We start from the raw sequence: 25,981 nt of genomic DNA, 5'->3' as shown, positions 1-25,981 counted from the left end.
TTGAAGCACTTAGAGTTTAAGGGTCACAGCCAGTATGTTTTGAAAACTTTAATGCAGGTCATCCTTATTCTGACACCATTTCTCTCTCTAATATACCTCTTCTTTATAGTATAAAAAAGATTATTATCTATGAGATTACCAAGATCATTGCATAGGTTAATTTCTTTTTAATCTTTCTTTTCCCCCAAGGACATATCAGAAGAAATCTTTTTAGCTTAATGACATTGTCATTCTGCATTTGAGTTTATTTTTAATGTTGTATATGTGTAATGTAGTGCAGAGAGAAGGGGTCATGACAGTTTTTCCAAGCTTTGGCTGAGTTCTGAAATCATTTAGGAGTTTAGAATCTTGAAGGAGAGTTTCATTTGGTTTGGGGATCTCCTGGAGAGAGAGTCAGACCAGGTGAGCTGCTTCCTTGCCTATCTGAAGAATTGAAAATTTAGCCTAGCTTTGGAATATTTATTTAAGAATTGTTAGTTTAGAAAAACCCTTTGTATCTCCATACCCTACCTCATTTCCTACCTTCCTTCCCTTACCTTAAATGTCTGTGGAGTGAATAAGGAGAGTAAATTAGAGAGTAGTTCAAATCTGAGAGGGGTTTATCTATAATTTGGCAGTATCTTATCTAGAAAGGTTAGTTAGTCATCATTTTATTCCCTTTAGAATTCAAGAGCACCTTGAGAGCTGAGCTAAGGCAGGACCTTGCTCAGACCCCATCTCTGCCTCCCTTCCCCCACCTGAGGTTTCTTTAAACAACTGTTAGGGCTTCCTCAATCCACTTTTCCTGACAAATCAACCTTATAAGACAATAAACCTTTTAGTGTTTCAACAGACCTGTTAGTTACTTTGTCAGTTAATTAGTAAGAGAGGGAAGAAGAGGGAAAGAACCAACATAGTCTGGGCTTGAAGGGAAGATGGGGTATCCATCTTGAAGGAAGGTGTAACTTCAAAACAAGTCCCTTCCTGTGAAATTAACTAAAGCCTGTAGTTAATTTCAGTTCAGTCTATTTCCCTCAGTTTGTCTTTAGTCTAAGTCCTAGTCTATAAGCCCTGCTGTCTTTGCCTGTTTAGATTAATTCCTCCTCTCCTTGAAGATTTTGTTACCTTCAGTGCTATATTCCCTGACTTCAGCCTCATATTATATCCTGAATCTCTCCATTCCATCCTACCTATAACCCATATTATTTAGCAAGTTCCTGATAACTTCCCTTCAAATCCCTTTTACCACACACCTTTCCCAAATTCTCCCCATTACAGTAATTAAATTATCAGTATATATGAGGACAGTATTGTTGTTGTCCTTTTAATCTGATCTCCTTTTAAAAGCTCCTCCATGTCTTCAAATATTTCAATTTCTTCATTTATCAACTTTAGAAACATATGTTTATCATCGTCCTAATCCACTGTGAAGATATCCACCCACTTCACAAATGTTCCTTGTGGGTAGAACACTCAGAAAGGGGAACCAGGGACTGAGAGAAAAATGGATTAATGGTTAAAGTCTATGGGAAGGAGAGTATAAAGAGAGAATAAAGACAAAAAGGCAAAAAAACATTCCCATATGAAGTAGTTGGACAGGGAGTTAGCTCTGATGGGATAGAGTTTCCATGGCATAGAGCTATGATGGTGAATAGCTCTGGTGGTCAAGAGTTCTGGTTGGTCAAGAGCTTAACCCTTAGCCAACATACTGGTGTTTTCATTGAGGTTATGATAGTATAAAGGGAAAGGAAAATAATAATTAGAAAAGTGGTCTGATACATTTACATTATGAGGTAATCATCATAAGATACAAACTGCTGGATCCCCAGAATGTAAGTACTGCTAGAGCCTAGATTAGGAGTTCATATGGCCTAAGGCATCTTACTTTGCTACATATGTTAATTGATTGTTATTAGCAAAACAAATAGACTTAGATAACTGGCCAGTCTTCCAGGGTATAGCCTCAGGGAAGGGCTAGGAATATGGTTTAGGTTCCATTTAACTCAAGGTTATAGAAACCAATAATTAGAAATATCTTAAGAGTCAGCTTTTTGAGCACCCTTAAAATAATATCAAGATTAATATATGCCTGGACTCCTACACATTGCTTATGAATCTTTTCCCCTCTGTAGTTATTTAACTTGTAACTTTGGAACCTACAGAGACATTCTTTATGCACAGCTCCATATCCAAATCTATTTCAAGGCAAATATAATAAGCAACAAAGACAGAGAAATAGGTCGAAGTCTACATCTCACAGTTTGTCTATAGGTTACTTTTTACCCATGAAAAATTTTATTTAGCAAAATTAAGCTAATATTAAAGCAGTCAAAAAATTGAGATTTCATTTTTCTTTAGAGATTCCTAAATAAGATCACATATGTCTCTGACCTTTTCCTTTCCAACTGAGAAGTATAATGTTGAGAAAGTTCTGACATAGTCTAGTGGAAATAATCTATTTGGTTAGAAAACTAGTTTTAAAATTTTTTTTCTGCCACTTTAAACCTTGCTGACCTTGAACAAATCACTGAAGCTCTCTGTAACTCAGTTTCCTCATCTGCATCTTTCTCATTCATAATATAATGCTAACACCATAAAATCCTTGGGAGGTTTCAGATGTTCTTGGGCTAGGCAGGAAAGAGAGTCTATAATGCCCTATTCCCTTAACCAGGTTGGACAAGGCACTTAGAGTTTCTATTCTTTTCTACTTGCTTCCCCTTTTTTATTGCTCTTTTCCACTCTCCAGTCAGTATGTATTATTAGTGTGCTTATAGTTCATAGAGATTCACCAGATACATTTGTTATGAAGTTAATATTCCCAAAGTTTATAAAAGCATTGTGCTAAAAGTTGTCTAGGAAAAATTTTAACAATTTTTTTTCCAGAATGAATAGTAATGGCCTGTGTTTCTTTAACCACTCACAGTGTAAATTTGAAGTGTCCTTGAACTTTTTTATTTTTATTTTTTATTTAAGAGAAAAAATCTAATGAAGAAATGAAAAACATTTTCAAATCCTCAAAAAATCAGTAAAAATGCATCTATATTACATGCTTCTGGAAGACAGTATAATAAGTAGTCAGTAAATAAATATTTGTTGATTGGATCAGGAAAATCATATTTTTTACAAGAACGTTCACTTTGACATTTCTCTTTATAAATCAGAGCTGCTGGTGGAAGGATGTTATATAAGTTCTCTTTGTAGAATCAAATAAAAGGGTTAGTTTTAAGAAAGAATTGTAATTTCACGAGACATTTGGTCATCTCATTTTCAGTACTTATGATGAGGATTTGTTTTTAAAAAATGAGACAAATTGTGAAAATAATTGCAGTTTATGTGGGAGCATCTGTTACAGAGGAAGATGAGGCAGTCAAATTCTGTGAAGAATGTGATAAATTAATCCAAGTTAGATTAGCATATACTTTATTTATTTATTTAAACCCTTACCAGTGGTTTGGTTTAAACCAGTCACCCTCCCTTTCCACCCCCTCCCTAAATATTCCCCTGTTTTTATTTTTTAAGGCCTAATGAATCGACTCCCCCCTCTCCTCCCCTCCCTTTTTTGACCTCCCCACTTCCCTGCTCCCCTTGGTTTATCCCTTCTTACTTTCTCTGTAGGATTAGATAGAATTCTATATCCCAATAGATATAGCTATTCTTCCCTCTCAGGGTTAATTCCACTGAGAGTAACTTTAAATATTACCTCGTAATGCTCTCTTCCTCTCCTTCTTATAATAATGTTCTTCCCCTCCCCTTCTCATGCACTCTTTGTGAGTAATAGAATATCCTATTTTTCTTATTCATTCAAATTTCTCTTGGTGCCATCTATGATTCACCCTCCCTCTCCCCCTCCCCCCATATTATCTTAGACCATTTAGTACTCTGATCTCTCCCTATGAATTAATCCTTCTAATAACTATAATAGTGAATACAGTTTTTGAAAGTTACCCATAACATTTCTCCATATAGGAATACAAATAATTTGATCTTATTGAAGCCCTTAAAGAGAGAAATTTAAAAACAAGAGTTTTCTTTCTCTGCCCTCTGTTTCGTATTTACCTTTTCATGTTTCTCTTGGTTTTTGTGGTTGGATATCGAACTTTCCATTTAGTCCTGGTCTTTTCTGTGCAAATACTTGGAAATCTTCTATCTTGTTGAATGCCCAAACTTTCCCCTAGAAGTATATAGTTAGTTTTGATGGGTATGTGACCCTTGGTTGTTCACATATCCATCACTGTCAAAGTTAAGTATATTTAAAAGTAATAAGAACAAAGAAATATTAGTTGGTTAGCCTGATAGGCATTCTATATTTAATTGGGGCAGCTAGGTGACATAATAGATAGACCACCAGACCTGGAATCATGAAGATCTGAGTTCAAATCCATTGTCAGATATTTACTAGTCATGTAACCCTGTGCAAATTACTTAACTCTGCCTCCGTTTCCTCATTCGTAAAATGAGATGGAGAAAGAAATGTGAATCATTCCATTATCTTTGTCAGAAAACCCCAAATGGAGTCATAAAGAGTAGGACATGACTGAAAAAATGACTGAAAAGAGAGTTAACATTAAACCTATAAAACTGTCTGATATATGACTCAAAAAATATATCTCCCTCCAAGAAGATGCCATTACTAATAGAGTTCAATAGAGACCATAATCATAAGACATTCCCACTTAGGTCCAGTTTTCAACCTAAAAAAATCCTACCACCTGAAAACTCCTTATAAGTGGGGGAAAAAAATAAAGGTAATGCTTGAAAATGGGATGCTTAATTTTATTCTAAAAATTATCATTAATGTTTTTATATATATGACATACCTTTATATTAAATATTTATTATTATTATTAATAATAATATTATTATTAGAGTGACTCTTATTATTAGAGTGACCTATTTAATATTCTCAAGGGTTCAGTACAAGAAATTGTTGATTAATTTTGTTACATTTTCTAATGATAGTAAATTCAGTGTTATATGTAAGGAGTTTTGTTAGATTTGGGTAGATATAAAAACAAAAATTAAGCAGTCTTTATTTCCCGACGCTTACCTCTAAGGATGGGGATCTACTTACAAAAATAGGTGAATACAAAGTTTGTACAAAGTAATTTAAAGAAGTTGAGAATTGTAACAATAGCAGACAGATGAAGAAAGGATTCATTTGCAGGTATTGCTTGGACTACACTTCAAGGGAAAAATAAAGATCTCTTCTGTTCCACATTTCAGGACTTTCTCTTACTCTACCACATTAAGTTAAAGCCTACTTGAATCCATAAACAAATGTGTTCAGAAAGAGCATATTGTTTATATATGTTGGTAGTAACGAAATTGACATCTGGTGTGGAAATTGTTTAAAAGTTCATTTCATCTACATATTTAAAAAATATTATAAAAATAAATTACACAATTATATAACATTCCACTGATTAAGATTCTAATATACATGTATCAAGATAGCACTGTTACAGTCTTCTAAACCCTGTGCATTTGCCCAGGCCTCATGCCTAGAACTTTCAACCCTATCTGTTCAAACCTTTCAGGACTAACTCAAATGCTACCTCTTCATTGATGACCACCTTGCTCCTGCAGATTGGAAGAGATAGATCTCTTACTCCTAGAGTTCTTTGTTTGGAACTATCTTTTGCCCTTGTACATTCTTCCTTATATCAGTCATATTTACCTATAGGTATGTTGTATGGCTTACATTTGATTTGTAACTTCCATGAGGGCAGGAACCATCTCTTTTTTCATCTTTATCCATAGCATCTAGCCAAGGACACTGTACTTAATAAATGGCTTTTTGCATTTACTATCTCTTGAGGAAGAAGTTTAGCAGTTCCAAGGCCTAAGTATGGTTTTGGTTATTTAGAAAGCTATCTTCAAAGTGCAAAGGTTTATGGATGACTCAGAAATACTAATATACTATTCTGAAAGTAGAAACATTCATTATGAATTCCTTAACCTCAGCCCCTAATATAATAGCTAAATATACCTTAAAGGTTGCCTTGTAAGGAATCTTGACTATTTTATCTGACTCCTTAGAGTATTTTGAACCCGGATATCAGCCTTATTCTTTGCTAATTATCAATAATTAAACTTCCCCCAGCCTGTTGTTAGAACAAAGTTCTGACTTGAAATTCCTAGGAATAATGCTAAATAAAGTCAATAATGACATTTAAAATAACACCCCTTCATACATTTTCTCCCATATAGCATTTGACATGATCTTACTAACTGATGTTTAAGTTCTTCATACTTCCCTCAGACTTTCTCACAAATTATTATCTGCAAAGACCTCAAAGACAAAGGATCTAATTTATGCCAAAGTATTCATAGTAACATATTCTGCAACAAGAAAGAACTAGAAACAATAAAGGTCTGCTCTGATTGGGGGGAATAACTAAAAAAGCTAATATAGAGCCAATTAAGTAAAATCAAGAAAACAGTATTCCCAATGACTATAGCTGTGTCAATTTAAAAAATAAGTAACAAAGTTGAATTCTTGAGTGAAAAAACTAGTGAAGATCATAAGACATATATTCCAATATCAATGCAAAGAAGTAGAGGGAACACAAGTACAGAAAATTGTATACATTGTTATGTGCTGTCAACTTCATCAAATCTTTTGGTTTTAATATTTTTCTTTGATCACAAAGGAGGAAACATCTGGAGGAGTGTGGCTTAAAATGAGGGATAAAAGGGATCAATAAATCATTAAATAAGATTACAATTGCTATTAAAATTGGTGCACTGGCCATTCAAATTAATGTAACCTTATTTGGTTAATTTCCATGTAAGACTTTTCAGAAATTTGAAAGCAGAAAACATTAAGAGATTGCAAATACATTATTAAAAACAGATTTCAAAATAACTCCTTAGTTTGTGTTGTATTTATTATGTTGAGGTGTGCTCTTCATTTTGCTGCAGAATATGTAGATTATACTAAACTGCTCCCCAAATTTGTTGTATTAATGTTGTTATAAATTTCACTTTTGTTAGGCTGATGAGATTGTCATTTTCAGTGATAAGGTACCTAATGGACCCTAGATCCAGGAAGAATAATCCTTTATAGCAGTGTTTCTCTGAAGTGTCATATAGTCCAAAATTTACTCACTCTCCTGAAATATCCTAAGAAGCCATTTTTATGGCTTGGTGTATATCAAACTAAATAAAAGTTCAATCCAACCTTATTGTTTCGGTAAAGTATTTTTTAAAAAATAAGTTTACAAATGAATTGTTTCTGCCATTCAGGATACCCATTAGTTTTCTCTCTAAATTGAAAATTTTGATTATGACTATAGATTTAGGGTTAGAGAAGATCTTGGAAATGATCAGTACTGACTCCTTGATTTTATAAATCAAGAACTTGAGGCCCAATGAAATTAAGTTACTAAACAGTGGTCATACCGATTAATAGACTTAGTCACTGTACATTTCTTCCCAATAGGATGATAACTTTCTTAATAACTGATCTCATTCCTTTTTCCATTATTTTTTAAAGTAAGTCTGACAATTTAAGAATAAACTGTGAAAGTATAGCTAATTTGGGATTAACAAGTACAGCTTTTTACCTTATGTATTGAGGGGAAAAAAACCCAACCCAGGAACTAATTTCATTTCTTTTCCAAAATCATTAATTTTGGTACTTATTATCTTACAGTTTTCCACACAATCATCTTTTAATTTATCTTCTAGAAAATAATATTTCTATCAGTAGAGAAGGGGCACAATTTCCTTCTAGTTTGTCCTTTTGTCCATCATGTCCACACCATAGACTTTTGCATCCTCTTTATGACTTTTCTCCTGGGAACTAGTTCCTTTCTGCTATCTACCTTGCTATATACCTTGGGAGATGACCACTAGTGAAATTTCCCCAACTTTGCTCTACCTCACCTCCTCCCAGGATTTGGAAAGTGGGAGGCGAGACCTACTATGATGTATGATAGATAACTATTCCTTTCCTTGCTGGGATTGTACTCAGCCACCAATGGATCACATATAGGCTACCTGTGACACAGTAAAGGAGAGAGCCATTGCATAATAGTGGTGAGATCCTATTATATTTGTGCATGTCAAGTGAAGTTTTTCTCAGCCCAGATTTGCTTCCTCCTTTGGCAGCAGCCACTCAAATGGCAGCCATACCAGAATCCCTACTTTTGATTTTGCTACATTTGGACAACTCTACCAGGAACTTTTTCCTTTTATCAAGACAAGATATGCTTCACTTTATATCCACTGTTCCTAATTTTGCTGATGCAAAAAAAAAAAATGTCTTAATTGTTCTAACCTATTATGGGTATTCAGTTACTTGGTGATATATCATGTACCCTCAAGTCTTTTTCCATTCTACAAATCCTTTATTCCTTCAATCCATCTTCATATTGCCATTTGAGGTAATAATCTAAAAAGTCAGTTTAACGTTGTGGTCATTCAGATGTTGTCTAAGTACAGAAGGATCATCATTTCCCTTAATCTAGACAATTCTTCATTCACCCTAAGATCACATACTTCCTCTCCTTCCCCTGTTATGTCACATTATATACTCATTACGCTAGTTGAACAATCAAACCAACAGATTTTTTTTTTCCAGACAAAACTCAAATTCAGCCACATCTTCACCATCCTATACTTTGAAAGTTGATCTTTTGAATCCGAGTTAAAGATTTTCTAATGATTCCTATTAGATTTTATTTTAATGACTTCAGTTCAGCCTTTTCATCTGTTGAAGTTTTTGTATTTACCCTCTGTGTTTAAATTTTTCTCTTTTATAAAAAAATTGAATCAATATTTAAATTGTGAACTTAACTATTACCAGAAATTTTTTCAAGATACAAGGATCAAAAAGGAAGATTCTATAAGAAACTATTAACTTTTGTTATATACATTTTTAATAACAAATTCACTCTGTTATTCCTTTGGGTGCCTTAATTGTGGTTGTTTAGTTGCAACTCTGTATAGGGTTTTCTTTACAAAGCTCCTGAAAGGGTTTGCCATTTCCTTCTCCATTGTATTAAAGGAAACTGAGGGTCACACAGCTAGTGAGAGTCTGAGGCTAGATTTGAACTCAGTCGTTCTAACTCTAGGCCCAGAGCTCTATCCACTGTTCTACCTGTTTGCTATTCCTGAGAAATTTTTAATATATCACAAGCAAACAAGACCTTTTTCTGGAGTTTTCTAAACTCTCTTCCAGTTTGTCCTTTTGTTCCATTATCCCTATACCTAGTGTCTCTTCTACTATATTGATCTATTATTAGAAGATACCTGCCCAAACCCTAAAGCTGCTCTCAACTTTTATCTGCTTCATTTTAACTTAAAATGAGTTTAGATGAATATGCTCGTGACATTATTCCAAATTCTCTCCAAAGATAGATTAAGAAGATAGGTTCTTACTGTGCTCCCAAGTCTTTCTTCAATACCACATGGCATAACAGTAATAATAATAATAATAATAATAATAATAATAATAATAGTATATTAAATAAAAGGAAGATTAGTGTGCAGAGATAAATGAGACTGACTAGCAGTTGCTTGTCATTTTTTATACTAATATGAATGGATACAGAATGAAGGAAAAAGAATTAGCAGAAAAACTATATAGTGTTATAGTTTTATAACACTCAGAGGCAGCAAGAATTGTAATGATCAACATTGGTCCAGAGAACAGATCCTAAATACTCCTCTCAGTAGATTATAGGCATTGAACTTGATATTTAAAAGGCATTGAATTCAACAACATATAATTTCAGGCATTTGGTTGCTTTGGGTGTTTTTTGTTTTGTTTTGGTAAGGAGAGAGGATTCTGAGTATTGGTAGGAAAAGGTGAAGGATATATATGAGAGGAAGGAGAGTTTTTACTAGTGTAAAATCACAAAGTATAGGTAAAATTTAATAAAATGAGGCAAATAACTAATGGCAGTTTATTTTCTCATTCTTTGCCTTTTTGTTCCCTTTAGTGTAGCTTATAAATGAAATTGTAAGGTATTACTATGGACCAATTCTTAGACAGACATTTGATTGGTAAAATTCAGTTGTTGAAATCTTGCATTAAAGTATAATTAATTATTTTTTAAAATTCTTATATAAAGAATATATTCATTTATATGGTCAGATTTTGAATTTTTCATCTTCATAGAGTGTCTTATTTACTATAAATACTTAACCTTTGAGGCAGATTTTTTTTTGGATAAAATGTGTACCATCAGAAAATTCCTTAAATAGGATTTCAAATAATGTTTGATGATATAGGTGGGGATTTCATATTCTAAAAGAACTCTTCAAAGGCATTACTATGTAAAAGACCATTCAGTAACATTGAAATAGAATTTGGAGTAATTCTTACCCAGGTGTTTTATTATAGCCTATTATTTCAATAGTTCCCCTCCACCCTGCTACTCCTTTATGTTTCCAGAATTAAGTTTTAAAGCATATTGAATTCTAGGTATAAAAACATTAGATCAGTTTGTTATTTTGTTTGTAATTTGTTTAGAAGCCTACAGATTACTCTGACAAATTCAAATAAAAATGAATGCTAGGAAGATTTATTTTAGAGTACACTACATTGTAAAATCAGCATATTATTGAAGCACAGTAGGTTTTAAATTGAGCTTCTTACAAAATTATCTGTAATATCTTTCTAAATGTCTTTCAGTAACTACTGTGGGTGTTTCATACATCATTGTTCTTTTTTGCAAGCAACTTAATGGGTTAAAATGGCAACAGAAACTGCCTGATCCTCCAAGGTCTTGAAAAGTGCACTTACCCACTTGCTCAGGGCATTTAGAATAAAGAACTGGGCAAAGTAATTGACAATCTTGTTTGCCTTTGAAGAGAATGCAAAGCAGGGCTACATAATGAAAGTATGATTTCCTGTGTATTTTTTTCCAGTTCAAGGTCTCCACTTAGGTTACAATTGAAAAGACTGTGGAGAATAAAAAGTGGCTACTTTTCTTGTTGTGTTTTTTTTATTATTGGTTTTTAAATCTACAAAAATAGTGGACATAATATCATACTCAGAACTATTTGGGTCAAGGACCAAAAGACTTAAACTGTCAAGATAAAGTTGGAAAATAGACTGCCATTCCCACACCAAGCAATTCTAATCTTAGGGAATTATCATGTTCATCATTTTCTCTTCTACTGCTCATTAGAATTACTCTCCTCAAAAACATTCAATTTAAATATTCTTCAATTGTCATTGATCCTTGTTACAGAAAGCATTTGTGCTATTTATACTGTCTGTTCTTATAAATATATTATATGTGTGCATATAATATATATAGGAATATAACCACCTTGGTTTTAAAATACCTACAAATATCACTGAGTTGTATTTTTTAATTAACCAGTCTCCATGGGGACATGTTTTTATGAACCATAAATATTATCTGGCATTTTTGCTTATACTTATTCAGTAACATGTTGGTACATTGAGTGTTTGGAATATTCATTTATATTTAGAAATAAGTGTTCTTAGAAAACAAAAAGAATTAGATTCTCCCACATTTATAAATAGCTGCTTTTTGTGTATGAGTCCTTTTAGGGGAAGATGGCTATCTAAATAAATTACAAATATGACTGGTGATTTTTAGAAAAAAATTACCAAGAGTAGGGGGTTGCAGCTAGTGTTATGTCATAGAATTTTAATTTTTAAAATAGTGTGTAAGGAAATAGTTAAGAAAATAAATCTAGAATAACCAAAATCAGAGGCTGCACTGATATTCTTATTTAGAGAGGCCTAAGTATGTCAGGCAACTTGAACAGCCTTCATACTGGAAAATTTAATGTACCACTCAATTACTATTCTTTAGCCCAATTTAAAATAATAGATTGGGAGTAAGGTCTTAATGTGGTGTAGCCTTTGGAACATTAGAAATAACCTCTTTCTCTTATGAATTCACTGTGTAGTAATTGTATCAGTTTTATCGTATTGCATGAGTAGATTTCAGATGACATTTGAAACTTTTTTATTTGGTATTCATATAACAGTTTCCTTTCATACTTAGCATATTCCAATTATGGTTTTTCTTCTAAATGATGTTTTTGTTCTAATGTAAGAAAATATACAATTCTCACTCCTTAAAGCTAAGATTGAGCAGTGATGCACATTGGAATTTTATTATTATAGCACTGTGTTTTATTGATCACTTCTGTCATCGATGAAGCTGGTCTGTGGTAGCATATCTTTTGAAATTTAATTATTAAAGTACTAAGCAGACTTTGTCATAAAGAAGTTTCATCTCTAAAGCCTTCCTAGATATTGATCCTTAGGCAAGGCTTTCAGCAAAATTCCAACTTGTTTAGTATAGATAGCTCAGATTTCTTCCTGAGTTTGAAAAGTACTAAAATGAAAATGTTTATCAGTTTTTGCCATTGATTTCATTTCCTACATTTGGCAGCATTTGTAAACAGTGGCCAAGCTGATTGAATGATTATGTAAGTAGCTCAGTGTCTGCTCTAAGAAAGGAAAAGAAAACACAAGAATTAAATGTTCTATGAAAATCGATTAGAAGATATTCTTTTAGCTGCCTGGAAATTGAAGGGAGAAGATGTTGTCCTCTATATTTCCAGCCGATTTAGAGTAGCAGATAGCTCTATCAAAAATGACCTCCCAGGGGGCAGCTGGGTAGCTCAGTGGATTGAGAGCCAGGCCTAGAGACAGGAGGTCCTAGGTTCAAATCCGGCCTCAGACACTTCCCAGCTGTGTGGCCCTGGGCAAGTTACTTGACCCCCATTGCCTACCCTTACCACTCTTCCACCTATAAGTCAATACACAGAAGTTAAGGGTTTAAAATAAAAAAAAATCTTTAAAAAAAAAAATGACCTCCCAGTTTAGCTAACAAGGAAGATATGGAGAGTCTTTATCTGTCATCCCAGGAATGCACTTCTGTCTGACATGAAATTTGGAGAAGCTGAGGGAGACCTTCTTTATTGTTTTTAATGGTGAAAGCAAAGGAAATCAGGGAGCAACTAAAACTACATAAGGAGATGAAGTAGCAGCTAATGAACATGGGCACAAGACATACCAAAGAGTTCTTATAAATTGCCTAGCAAGTTTAATGAGGATGACTTTGAATTATTTTTTAAGCAAGGATCAAAGACCACTTTATGAAGGTCCTTTATAATAATTTCCCTTGAAATTTTATAGGTGAATCCTCACCCAGTTTCTACAAGGCAAATTGCCATTATGTAAGATCATGATGGGGTTTGGGGATTGGAGGGGAGGTCCTTAATTTTCAGTATAGCTAAGCATAGATATGTATAGAAATGTATATGTTTTCTAATAAGTAATATCAGTTCTTTTGCATTCCCCATAGGAAAGATAGCAATTATACTTAAAGAATCATAAGAGGTAGACATTTCCTTATATACATAATAAGAAAGGTGATAGAGATCACAACCAGACACTCTGAAATGAATTGTGACCGTCACAATTTTAATAGATCTGTCAACAACAGTACCTAAATGTAGACCCATTCCTAGAATATCTATAGGCTTATTTAATGTACTTAATTCTGTAGCAATATTAAGAGGAATATGCCTACTTTGTTTTTTAACAATCTGTTTTGACCACTTTTTTTTTTTAGGTTCCTGTGGCTAGAGCAAGTATTCTTTGGCTAATAGGAGAGAATTGTGAACGTGTTCCTAAAATTGCTCCTGATGTTTTGAGAAAGATGGCTAAAAGCTTCACTGGTGAAGATGATCTTGTAAAACTACAGATTTTAAATCTAGGAGCCAAACTGTATTTAACCAACTCAAAGCAGGTAAGAATCTTTTAAAATCCAACTCTGAAATTCTCTTGTAAGTTCTCATTGAGCATTCAATTAGAAATAGTTATTTAGTATGACATTTGTGTCATAATAACTTATAACATTGTTGTGAGAATCAAATATGATAATACAAAATTTTCTATAAACTATGTTAACCAACTTTGGTGAAAGATACTTGTTTTAATTCTGTAGTATCGATGACACAATGAATAGAGTGCTGGGCCTGGCTCAAGAACACCTTAGTTCAAGTGTGATCTGAGATATTTACTAGCTGTGTGACTTTGAACAAGTCACTTAATCTGTTTGCTTTAGTTTCTTATTTATAAAATGGGATAATAGTACCTCCCTTCTAGAGTTGTGAAGATCAAATGAGATGATATGTGTAAAGCACAGTAAGCTCTATAGAAATGCTCACTATCATTATTGTTGTTTTTACCAAGAAATTTTCTAAAAAGGGGGTGGGGGAGGGGGGAAGAGGAAGAAAATAAAGGAACTTTCTATCACTCGTCAAACATTTATAGATCATCCAGCATGCTAGGCTGCCATTTTCAATTTCTTTATTCACCTTTTTTCTTGGAATTCTATTCCTAATAAATTAGTGTCTTAATTTTTCTTCACATTTGTTTTTGGGTTATTCCTTTTCCTGGGCCTCACATTGGTTGTATTAGAGATGATTTTGTTGACCAGCATCCAGCCTTTTGTCACTAGTTAGATATATTTCCATATTTTAGATTTTATCAAGTTGCAAATTATTGTTGGTAGATTTAAGTTAATCATTTTCAATTTCTCTGTGATTTCTTCAAACAGTAGGTTCATTTTTTAAAATTGAGAAATAAAATGGGAAATTATGCTTGCTCTAAGTTTAATTACCTACTGATAAAAATATTATTATAACTTTCAAATTTCTTGATGTTCAAACTATAATGTCCTTAAAGCTGGAAATTATGTTACATTGAGACTATAATGACTTCTTCCCTTTTTTGGTTACTAAAATGTCGCACTTCTGCTCTCTGACTTTAAAACTGTCACAATAGACTAGTAGCAAGATTAAAAATAATTAAGTTCATTAAAACTAGAAATAGATTTGCCTTGAAACCAATAATTTTCAGGTCTACAAACACCCCTTTCTTCCCTCCCTTCCTCTCTCTTTCTCCTTACCCTCTCCTTAAAATTGATCTTTTGGTCCTTTCAGATTGTGACCACTAGCATTGCTTTTCTCCATATGTACTTATTCAGTTCTACCCATCTTTTATATATATATATAAATATTGAAACCCTTAACTTCTGTGTATTAGTTCCTTGGTGGAAGAGTGGTAAGGGTAGGCAATGGGGGTCAAGTGACTTGCCCAGGGTCACACAGCTGGGAAGTGGCTGAGGCCAGATTTGAACCTAGGACCTCCCGTCTCTAGGCCTGGCTCTCAATCCACTGAGCTACCCAGCTGCCCCCCCCCCCATCTTTTCTGATTTTACCATCCTTTTAAAATCTAGTATCTTGAAAACCAAGAAATTAAGCGTACAAATGTGATGGTCCCACTTCATTTATGATTTCAGCATATCTTTATAGATTCCATCTGCCTTCTCTTTTCCTCTCTCAATTCTATTGGGATGCTCTGACCTAGCTAGGTCTCACTCTCAGCTTTCTCTAGGTTCTCTTTTCTCTCCTTCTCTTATTACTATTTCTTGAAGTGATAGAGTACCAAATCTTATTTCTTCATTATTTGTAAATTATCTTTCACTTTGCCTGCTTTTCAAGGACCAACCAATTTTAGATAATGCATTCTTGGACCCTCCATCCCTGGGTCCTCTCGAAACAAAGTAGATACCCATCATTTTGCAGATATTCCTTTGCTATAAGAAATGATCAATCTTATTAACACAGAGCATAGAAAGATCTATAGAGTAAAGTAAGCAGAACCAAAGAAACAGTGTAACCAACAACTATAATAATGCAAATCAAAAGAACAATATTTTCTCTTCCCTACTTCCCAAAAAATGAATTTTGGAAAAATACCAAAAACAAGCATAGTTCAAAAGAGAAGGTGTGAAAAGATATCTATATTCTAATCCCTTTGCAGAGGCGAGAGGTTCATGAATATAATAAGCTGAATTTATTTGATGTATTGATCAATTGTGCTGATTTTTTTCTCATCTTTAATTTATTTAAGGGATATAGCTCTCATGGAAGGGGAGGAGGAGAGATACTGAGGGAAATTATGATGATGATTTTTTTTTTTAAAAACATCAAAACTTATTTTAGGGCAGCTAGTTGGCCCAGTAGATAACCAGGCCTAGAGATGGGAGGTCCTGGGTTCAAATATGGCCCCTGACACTTCGTATCTGTGTGTGTGACCCTGGGCAAGATACTTGACCCCGATTGGCTAACCTTTACCACTCTACTGCCTTGGAACTGGTACTTCATATTGATTCTAAGATGGAATATAAGGGTTTTTAAAAACAAAAAAAAATGTTTAAGAAGTTTTTTAGAAAGAGAAATGCAAATAATAACAACCCTGAGATTTCACCTTTTACCTACTTAATTACCAAAGATGGAAAAATAAATTAGAAGAGTCAATGTAGTAGGGGTTGTAGCAAGATAGACATGCCGGGGTATTTTGGGTGGAGAGGGGAATCAAAACAACCAATCTGGAAAGCAAATTGGAATTGGGTAAATAAAGTGACTAAAATGTTCATAACTTTGACCATCAGTGATGAGAATAAAGTTCTTATATATAAAAAATATTTATAGTAACACTTTTGTGGAAGCAAAGAACTGGAAACAAAGTCTATGCCCATTGATTATGGAACAGCTAAACAAATTATGGTTTGTGGATGTAAAGGAATTGTAAGAAAAATGAAGAGAAATGTAGAAAAACATGAAATATATATTTTTCTTTTATAAACATATATATATATATGAACATATATATGTATATATGATGACTATAGAATATAGATTTTAAGAACAATAACCCCAAAGGAATTAAAGTGAATGTTGAATAATTACTCAAAACAAACCTGGCCTCAAAGGAGAGATTGTAGAAGACTCCAGCTATTCCTTTGCAAAGATTCATGAGTGTGGAACACCATATTTACTTTCAGACTTTTTTGATGTATTGATTGATTTTCCTGAAGTTTTTTTTCTTTCTTTCTCTTTTACAATCTATTTTTCATGGGATTTCAAAGGGTACGACCGTAGGAGGAATTTAATTGATGTAAGAACAAATGATAGCACTAAAATTTTATTTTTAAAAACTCAAATAATATTCTCTTCCAGAAAAAAAAAAGAAATATTGCTACTCCTATTCTAGTTTCAGTAGGCTCTATTGAAACTTATCCTTAGTTATCTCTAAACTGCTGTGGACATTTCAGTGGAGCTTGAGCCATGGTTTTAATTCTTTCAGGTTGACCTATAAATGAATAAATGTAGTATTCTTGAATTTTTTTAATCATATGTTTTGTTTGGAAATTACTTTTATTTTAAAATATAACTTGCTTACTTCTCACCAGAGATCCATCCTTTGTAATCAAGAGAGAAAAAGAGAAGACAGCAAAAAAAAAAAAAAAAATAAGAAAAATGAACCCGGATATATGAGGGATCTGTCAGGACTTGTAATAGTCAACATGTATAGCGCATCACCTCTGCAAAGAAGGGAAACATTTTATCCTTTCTTTTTGGGGGCCAACCTTGATCATTTTTTAAACTATTACCTTCTGCCTTAGAATCAATACTCTAATCAATATTCTAAGGCAGAAGAGCGTTAGGGCTAGGCGGACTCTCCAAGCTTGATTATTATAATTAACACAACATTCATTTTTGTGGGCTCTTGTAGTTGTTGATTGTTCCTTTTTTGACATAGATTATATAACATATATTGCTTTCTTGATTATGCTGGTTTCATCCTGTATTAGTTCAAAAAAGTCTTTCCTTTCTATTCAGAATTCTTCCTATTTACAATTTTTAAATTTGGCCATATCAAAGTATTGTTAGCATAGAAAGATACAAATTAAGTTACACATTCAACAAGGATTGATTAGGTATTTACTCTGTACCAGGCACTCTGCTAAGTGCTGGTGATACCAAAAAATCCAGGAAAATAATATAACTCCTCTCAGGGAGGCTACATTTCAATGGCAGAGACAACATAAATATCTTCATTCAAGATCTATATAGACTATATAAAGGTAATCAGAGAAAGGAATAAAAAGAGGGTGGGGGAGATCAGGACATTCCTTCTGTAGAGGGTGAGATTTGAGATGAGGCTTGAAGGAGGTCAGAGAAACACAAGTGGAGGTGAGAACTATGCCTTGCATAAGGGACAGCTCACATGAAGCTGCAGAGCTGGGAGATGAAGGGTCTCGTCACTCAGAATAATTGGCAAGTCTATTCATATAGTAAGTGGGCAACTAGGTAGTATAATGGATCAAGTGCTGAGCCGTTTGCCAGAATGACTCATCTTCCTAAGTTCCAATGTGGCCTCAGTCTCTTTCTAGCTGGTGATCCTGGGCAAGTCACTTCACCTTGTTTGCCTTGATTTCCTTATCTGTAAAATGACTTGGAGAAGGAAATGACCAACAGCTCCAGTATCCTTGCCAAAAAAACCACAAAGGGATCAGGAAAAGTTTGACACGGATGAACAACAAAAACAACCCATACAAGAAAGACCTAGAGAGTAAATGTCTACAGACTTTACCACATACACTTAAATGGACAAAATGTTATGTACTTTAAAGAAATTGCAAAGCTCCTTTAATGGCCCCAAGGATACCATGATATCAAAGGCTATGATTTAATACCAACATTCTACCAATGTTACTGTGCCATAACTCTTCAGAATCTGATAGACAGAACAGCCCAGAACCCTGGAATCAAGAGCCTTATAAGTAGCATTATCCACCAAACCACCAGACCTGTTTTCCAGCCCAGCTCCAGTACCCTTTATTATGGGTTATAAATTTTCCATATATATGCATATATAATAGTAATATCATATATTTTTCTCATTAGTACCAACAAGGGAAAGTAATTTTGGCAGTTACTATTGACAATGTTTTACTAAGAGGGCTGACCGATTAGGATGCCACTGCAATAGTATAGGCAAGGAGTGATAAATATTTGAATTAGCTTTATAAGAATGAAGAGTGGGCGTGAGTATGAAAGATGTCAGTTAGATGTGACAGGTCTTTGTCATAAGACATGACTGGCTACAGATTTCTGACTACCTGTCACTAATAGGCAGATGAGCACAGGAACCCCCTAGACCACCTCTCCTGCCTTTAGCCCTGACCACACAATCCTCACCCAAGCAATCAGATCATGTAAAGAGGGGATTGATTATCTCTACCATTTATCAGCCAACCCCCATTAATAGATTAGACTAGCAAACCAAGCTAAAGCAGTGGGGCCTCCTGATGGAGAGAAAGGAGGCAGCAGGTGCCATGTAGATCAAACCACCCTCAACAAGTTGACCACCTTGGAACTGAAAAGAGATGTCCCAGACTTCTGAACCCAGATTCTCCCAACTGGAAGCCCCTAGCCATCATCCTGAGAACATGCATCATTCCTGTTATAACCAGACTAGACCACTCCTGCAGGGCCCATAGCCATAGCTCCTGAAAACCTGAAAAATCAAAGTTCTTAGCACTAAAATCCTTGGCACTGTCAAATGGTTTGACATAAGAAACTAAAATTATTTTTATCAATAGTAATGACCTTAAAGAAAAGGTGTTGCCATCTGTTTTGCCACTAGGACCATATGGCCTTTCCATCTTACTTTCAGCTAAAACCTTCAATGTGAGGTTCTTCAGAACAGGGACTTTCTTACCCTTCTGGGTTGTATTTTCATTGCTTAGCATAGTGTTTTGTGCCTAGTGAGCACTTAATAATTGCTTTATTCTTTCATTATTGAATTTTTGATATGGTAGAATATCATTTCCTTGACTTCCATAAAGTATTCTTTTCTTGTTCTCTTCTTCTCCTTCTAAGTCTCTTTTGTGTGGTTTATTTTCTAAATTCCACCGTCTAAGTGGATAGATTCTGGGCTCTGTCCTGCAGTTTGTTTTCTTTTTATTCTCAGTAATTTCATCAGCTTCATGAGATTCATTTTTCATCTCAATTTATATGACTTCCAGTATATACATCCTTCCTTGGTCATTGGTCACCTGAGTTGCAGTCCTGAAGCACTAGCTATCTCCTAAATATCTATACCTATTTGGTTGTTTCATAGACATTTCAAACTCAAAACATCTAAAATATAACTTATTTTCATCCATCCAAATCCATTCCTCTTTCAAACTTCCCTATTTTTACTAAATGCAGTAATATCCTTTCAGACATTTGGAAATTTGGAGTAATCTTTCCTAATTCCTTTTCCTCCCAGTGTCTAAACATTTACCAGGTCTTATGGATTCTAACTTTTTGCTATCTTCCACATTCATCTCCCTTTCTCTATTCTTACAGTGCTAATTCATATATTTACCACTCTTGCTTCTGGCCATTTCAGAAGCATCCTATTTAATCTTCCTTCTTACAGTCTATCCTCTTAGTAATCATCATCAACACAACTGCTAAACACAACTTCCTAAGCACTGGTCTGTGCCTGTCAGTCTCATACTCAAGAAACTTTAGTGGTTCCCTGCTATTGCTAGAATAGAATAGCAAAACTTTTGTCTGTCAAATGATAGCATGTGAAGTGATGTAATATCATTATATTGGCAGATATTTTGTCACATAATTTAGAATTAGAAAGCCACATATATATAAGACATGAATCAAAGCATCTCTTAGTCATTCTAAATTGATTTTCCATTTTGTAGTTTATGCATATCTTAAGGGTTTTTTTTCCTTTCTTCTTCCTGCAGTGGGCCCTTTAGCCACTTAATGGTTCATTTGCACCCTTATCAGAGTGGAAGCTAGAGAATAAATTTTGGCTACTTTTTAAGTAGTTCTTTTAAAATAATTTGTTGGTTAATGGAATTGCCATTAAGTAATGTTTTCTGCTTAGCCATAGATTTTACTTATCCATGATATAACTATTAACCAATACCACCCTTGTGAGATCACATTGATTACATATTTTGAAAGGTAACATTGCATTTGTCTATTGTAGACATTGCTTTAAACAACCACTCAAGCATTGGTGGGCTTATTTTTTAAAAATGACAAGAACATAGGAACCTGTTTTCCAATTTTTCCAGCAGATTTTGTCAAATAGTGGTTTTTTTGTCCCCAAAGTTGGGCTCTTTAGGTTTATCATAGACTGTCTTGCTGAGGTCACTTACCCCAAGTCTATCCACTAATCCTTCTGTCTCTTAGCCAGTACCATATTGTTTTGATGACCTCTGCTTTATAGTACAGTTTAATATCTGGTACTGCTAGGCCACTTCCTTCACATTTTTTTTCTTTATTTCCCTTGATATTCTTGATCTTTTGTTCTTTCAAATGAACTTTGTTATAGTTTTTTCTAATTCTGTAAAAGAGTTTCTTGGTAGTTTGATAGGTATGGCACTAAATAAGTAAATTAATTTGGGTAAAATGGTCATTTTTATTATGTTATCTCATCCTACCCATGAGCAATCAATGTTTTTCCAATTGTTTACATCTAGTTTTAATTGTTTGGAAAGTGTTTTGTATTGTGTTCATATAATCCTTGCATTTGTTTTGGTAGATAGATTCCTAAGTATTTTATATCTTCTAGGGCAGTGATGGGCAAACTATGGCCTGCGGGCCTGCGGGCCTGATGCGGCCCCCTGAAATTTTCTATCCGGCCACGCAACATTATTCCTAATCTGACGAATACAATGAGTAGGGTACAGTACAATGAAACTTCAAAAGAGTTGCCTTAGGAAGAGACTGACAGATGAGCATTTCCTTTCCTTTGTCCCCCTCTTTAAAAGTTTGACAATCACTGGTCTAGGGTGATTTTGAATGGTATTTCTCTTTCTAACTTTTGCTCCTGAGATGTTTTGGAAATATATAGAAATGCCGATGTTTTATGTGCATTTATTTTGTATCCTGCAACTTTACTAAAGTTGTTGATTATTTCCACTAGTTTTTTAGTTTATTCTCTAGGATTTTTTAAGTACACTATTATATCAGCTTGGTATCCTCCTTGCCTATTTTAATATCTTCAATTGCTTTTTCTTCTCTACTTACCATTGCTAATGTTTCTAGTACAATGTTAAATAATAGAGATGATAATCAACATCCTTGTTTCACTCTTGATCTTATTGGGAATGCTTCTAATTTGTCCCCATTGCATAATGATTCCCAAAGTGGGCGTTACCGCCCCCTGGTGGGTGCTGCAGCAATCAAGGGAGGCGGTGATGGCCACAGGTGCATTTATCTTTCCTATTAATTGCTATTAAAATTTTTTAAAAATTAATTTCCAGGGGACTAAGTAATATTTTTTTCTGGAAAGGGGGCGGTAGGCCAAAAATGTTTGGGAACCTCTGGTTTAAGATATATCCTGTTTATTATTTTTAGGAAGGCCCTTCTATTTCTATACTTTCTAGTGTTTTCAGTAGAAATGGGTGTTTATTTTGTTAAAAGCATTTTCAGCATCTATTGAGATAATCAAGTGATTTTTGTTTGTTAGCTTATTGATATGGTCAGTTATGTGGAAAACCATCTGGGTTCCCAAACTTTTTTTGATACTCAAGTAAATAGTATAAACTTGAAATTTTAAGGGAAAAAATTTATAAGGAGTAAGAAGAGACAGTGCAGAGTAGCAAATTAAGAGCCAGCCTTAGAGACTGATAAAAAATAGGTACAAGCACTGCCTCTGGCTGTGTGACCCTGGGCCAGTCACATTACTCTTCAGTGTCCCAGGCAACTCTTTTTAGAATGAACAGAAAGTTATGATCTATCTGCATGAGGAAAATAGTTCCTCACCAGCAGCCTTCCTTTACTGAAGAAATCAAATCCAATTCAACTAAAAGGAGTAAGTAAATTCTTTAGAAATCAAATATCTTTTCAAAGTTGTAATATCACTTCCGGGTTAAGATGGGTACAGAACTTTTACCCTCCCCACCATCGACCTGTACGATACTCAAAAAGAACAAAATGGCAAAGTTCAGATGAGCGAAGGGACTCCACAATAGGGTGCAGCATGGAAGTTATGAGGGATTTGGTCCAATTTCAAGTTTATACTATTTACTTGAGCATCAAAAATTTTATTAAATTAAAATATTTTCTAATTTTTATAATCTGGAAAGATACTTTAAAACAAGGGCCCATTTTCCAGTGTTATGTTGTGATGATTGACCCATCTATGGGTTGTTCTTTTGGTTTTGGCAGATTTTTCTATGAATCTTGCTGCTTAAATTACTTCATTCTTTAATGAATTAGCCAACAAGAAAAAAAATGTATAAAAAACAAAAATTGAGTAGATCAAATACCTGGAAGAAATTAGGCATTGCCTCAGTGAAATTTGGTTGTGGTCAAGTAAACATTTTAATAAAAGTTAAAAGTACAATAGAGGCCTATATTTTATTATTTATTTTCACTTAATGTTTGTATCTTATTTTTTAATTTTAAAATGGAGGCAATTAATGAGGCGTTGGCACTAGTTAATAGGTATCAAATGTCCTTTTCTAATCTGGATATTATGTGATTGTATGATTTCTTTCTTCCATACCTCACTGTTGTCATAGAAAAAGCTTAGATGATCTTAGCAAGAAAGCTAAATAGTACTTGCTGCCTATAGTTCCATTTTACTTTTGTTTGTTCCTACTTTATTTGCTAAAAAAGTTAACTAAATGACACTTCTAAGACTTTTGTTAGAATGAAAAACAAATTCTCTTCTTGTCTCTGTAAACTAAGTTTTGGAGAACTCCCTTTTCCCCTCTAAAATTAATGGCATTTGCCTATGTTATCTATCCATATTCTAATCTCTGATTTTGCAAAGGTTGGAAGTTCCACATCAATTAGTAATGCTGTAGATCATCACCTTCACCCCCTACCTTGGCTAATTTCTCTGAAGTAACTTTGATACTAGTAAATATGCGATCTTGAGTGGAAATTACCAAATAAAAGGAAAAAAAGGGATATTGTTAGAAGAGTGTGAATGTATATGTTGTAAACTTAGATTCTCTCTTACTGAAAAGGCATCCTAGTCAGAAATGACAGTTTTTTTAAAACTATGTATTTTCCAATATGTTGATGGATATTTTGATTATGAGGTCTATTTCCTCTTGTACTACCCAGAGCCTTTCCATGCCTTCTCATCCCATAGAATATCTGCCTTATATACCAGTGGCTTATCAGTATCTGTCATGGATATAAATGCAGTGCTCTGACTATCAACCTATTAGCTCTCATTTTTGCTACTGTCTTTCTTAGAAAGAAGTCATTCATATTCTTAATAATGTTTTTTATTCTACTTTTTGTCCAAGGCATCTTTTTAATAAACAATAGCCTTGCTAGTTTTCCCATAAATGACCTTGATAATAGGGTTTTTCACATCTTTCTACCCTCCTTTCCATTTGTATTTTACCAGTGCTCTTTGGCTCACCTGCCAACTTTAATTCATTTGAGATCATGGAACTAATTACACAGAAGTCATATCAATGCCTTCTTCCAGTGCCATTGGAAGGTGTCATGTGTAGCTTTTCTTCATGAATCTCACTACTTTTATTAGTCATTCATTTGAAAAATAAATATACAGAGTCAAAATCATGGAGGTAACATTAATCTTCATAGAATTAAGTGAAGAATAGTTTTTATTTTAAACAACAGAAGCTAATTTTTGTGTCATGTTTAGAATGATTATTCTTAACATAATCACTTTGTTGTAAAATATCTTATGTTTAGTGAAAATCCATGTTAATATATATTTTTAGCTCACTGTTTAATCAAATGTTTAAATAAAAATTAACCTTGTTTATATTGGGGGATTAAAAAAACTAATGTAGACTCCCTTTGCTTCGTTTTGCAAGGAAAATGCTTTGTAAACATTAATGTGCCCTATAAAAGTGAACTCTTATTGTTCTTATTCTTTCTGCTTATTGATTCAGTTTTGCCTATCAAGAAAATGGGTCAGTTCTCTACTAGCACCAATGCTAGTAGAACAATTCTGAGGGACTTATAATAAGTTAGAACACTGTCCACATCCAGAGAAAGAACGGTGGGAGTAGAAATTCGGATGAAAATCACATGATTTGATGGGGATATGATTGGGGTTTTGATGCTAAAAGATCACTCTACTACAAATATGAATAACATGGAAATAGGTTTTGAACAGTGATCATGTATAACTTAGTGGAACTGCTTGTCAGATCTGGGAGGAGGTATGAGAAAGTTGGGTGGGGATCATGAATCATATAACCACGAAAAAAATATTCTAAATAAATAAATATATTTTTAAAAAGAAAGGGAAAAAAAGAAAATAGATCAAGATTGGAGTCTGCGATCTAATGCCCATCAAAGAGCAGCAGATTAGTCTACTGTGCCTGTGTTGACTTTTATCATCTTGATCTTATGTTTGTTTATGATGGTTGCTGTCTTCATTAAGTTTTTTAAGCATGTCAGCAATATAAAAAATTAAGTTTGTAAATAAAAAATTTTGGAGATCATATTCACTAGCAGCATTAATTAGACAACTTTGCTACTCTCAAAAATACTTCCATGAATAGCTGATTAATTCACCAGTCATTAATAAACATCAGCTTAAAAAGGTTAAAAACATTTACCTGTTACATATGGGATATATGTGACCCCTTCTATTAAAAATAATAAATCATGATATTGTTTTCATATGAAGTTTAGTTAACATTGATTCACATTTATTAAGGTAACAATTGTCTATAGCCACATTAGGTAGAAGACTATTGATACTTACAGTTGTTCTTTTGTGTTAAAAATAAAAACCTTTTATTATCTTGAATACTTTCTTACCAAAAAGGCTGCTTCTGTATGGAAGAATGCTTTGAAAATTATTTGTTTCAAATAATCACCTGTGTTGTTTTTAGTTTTGCTACAGTAGGCAACCAGGCTGGGTTGTCAGATTTTTTGGTTGTTGTTATAATGTTAATTATAATATGTGTTCTTATGTAAATTGTTCACCAATTAACCCTGCTTATAGAGATTATGTTATATTTTTATACATGTAATACATATAAGATTTAATTTTTAAGTTTTCATTTTTATATCTGCATTATAAATAATAGAGATTATTTTTAACAGAATAACAAAAATTTTAAATGGAAGCATCCTGTTTTATTTTTGTTAAAATTCAATTTTG

The 25,981-nt window shown here is 33.7% G+C and overlaps 1 protein-coding gene across 2 annotated transcripts in view; it reads left to right on the top strand.

The window, feature by feature from the left end:
* The window catches only part of AP3B1 (adaptor related protein complex 3 subunit beta 1), a 370,907-nt gene that overhangs the window by 227,573 nt on the left and 117,353 nt on the right, over nt 1-25,981 (top strand). For both annotated transcript variants that reach the window (XM_044663208.1, XM_044663200.1), the window contains exon 15: nt 13,560-13,736. In XM_044663208.1, the coding sequence (XP_044519143.1) occupies nt 13,560-13,736 (177 nt within the window). The remainder of the gene's footprint in view (nt 1-13,559; nt 13,737-25,981) is intronic.

This window comes from Gracilinanus agilis, chromosome 1 (genome assembly GCF_016433145.1).
Source record: "Gracilinanus agilis isolate LMUSP501 chromosome 1, AgileGrace, whole genome shotgun sequence".
Taxonomy (NCBI): Eukaryota; Metazoa; Chordata; class Mammalia; order Didelphimorphia; family Didelphidae; genus Gracilinanus; species Gracilinanus agilis.
This window is presented reverse-complemented; position numbering and strand designations above follow the sequence as displayed.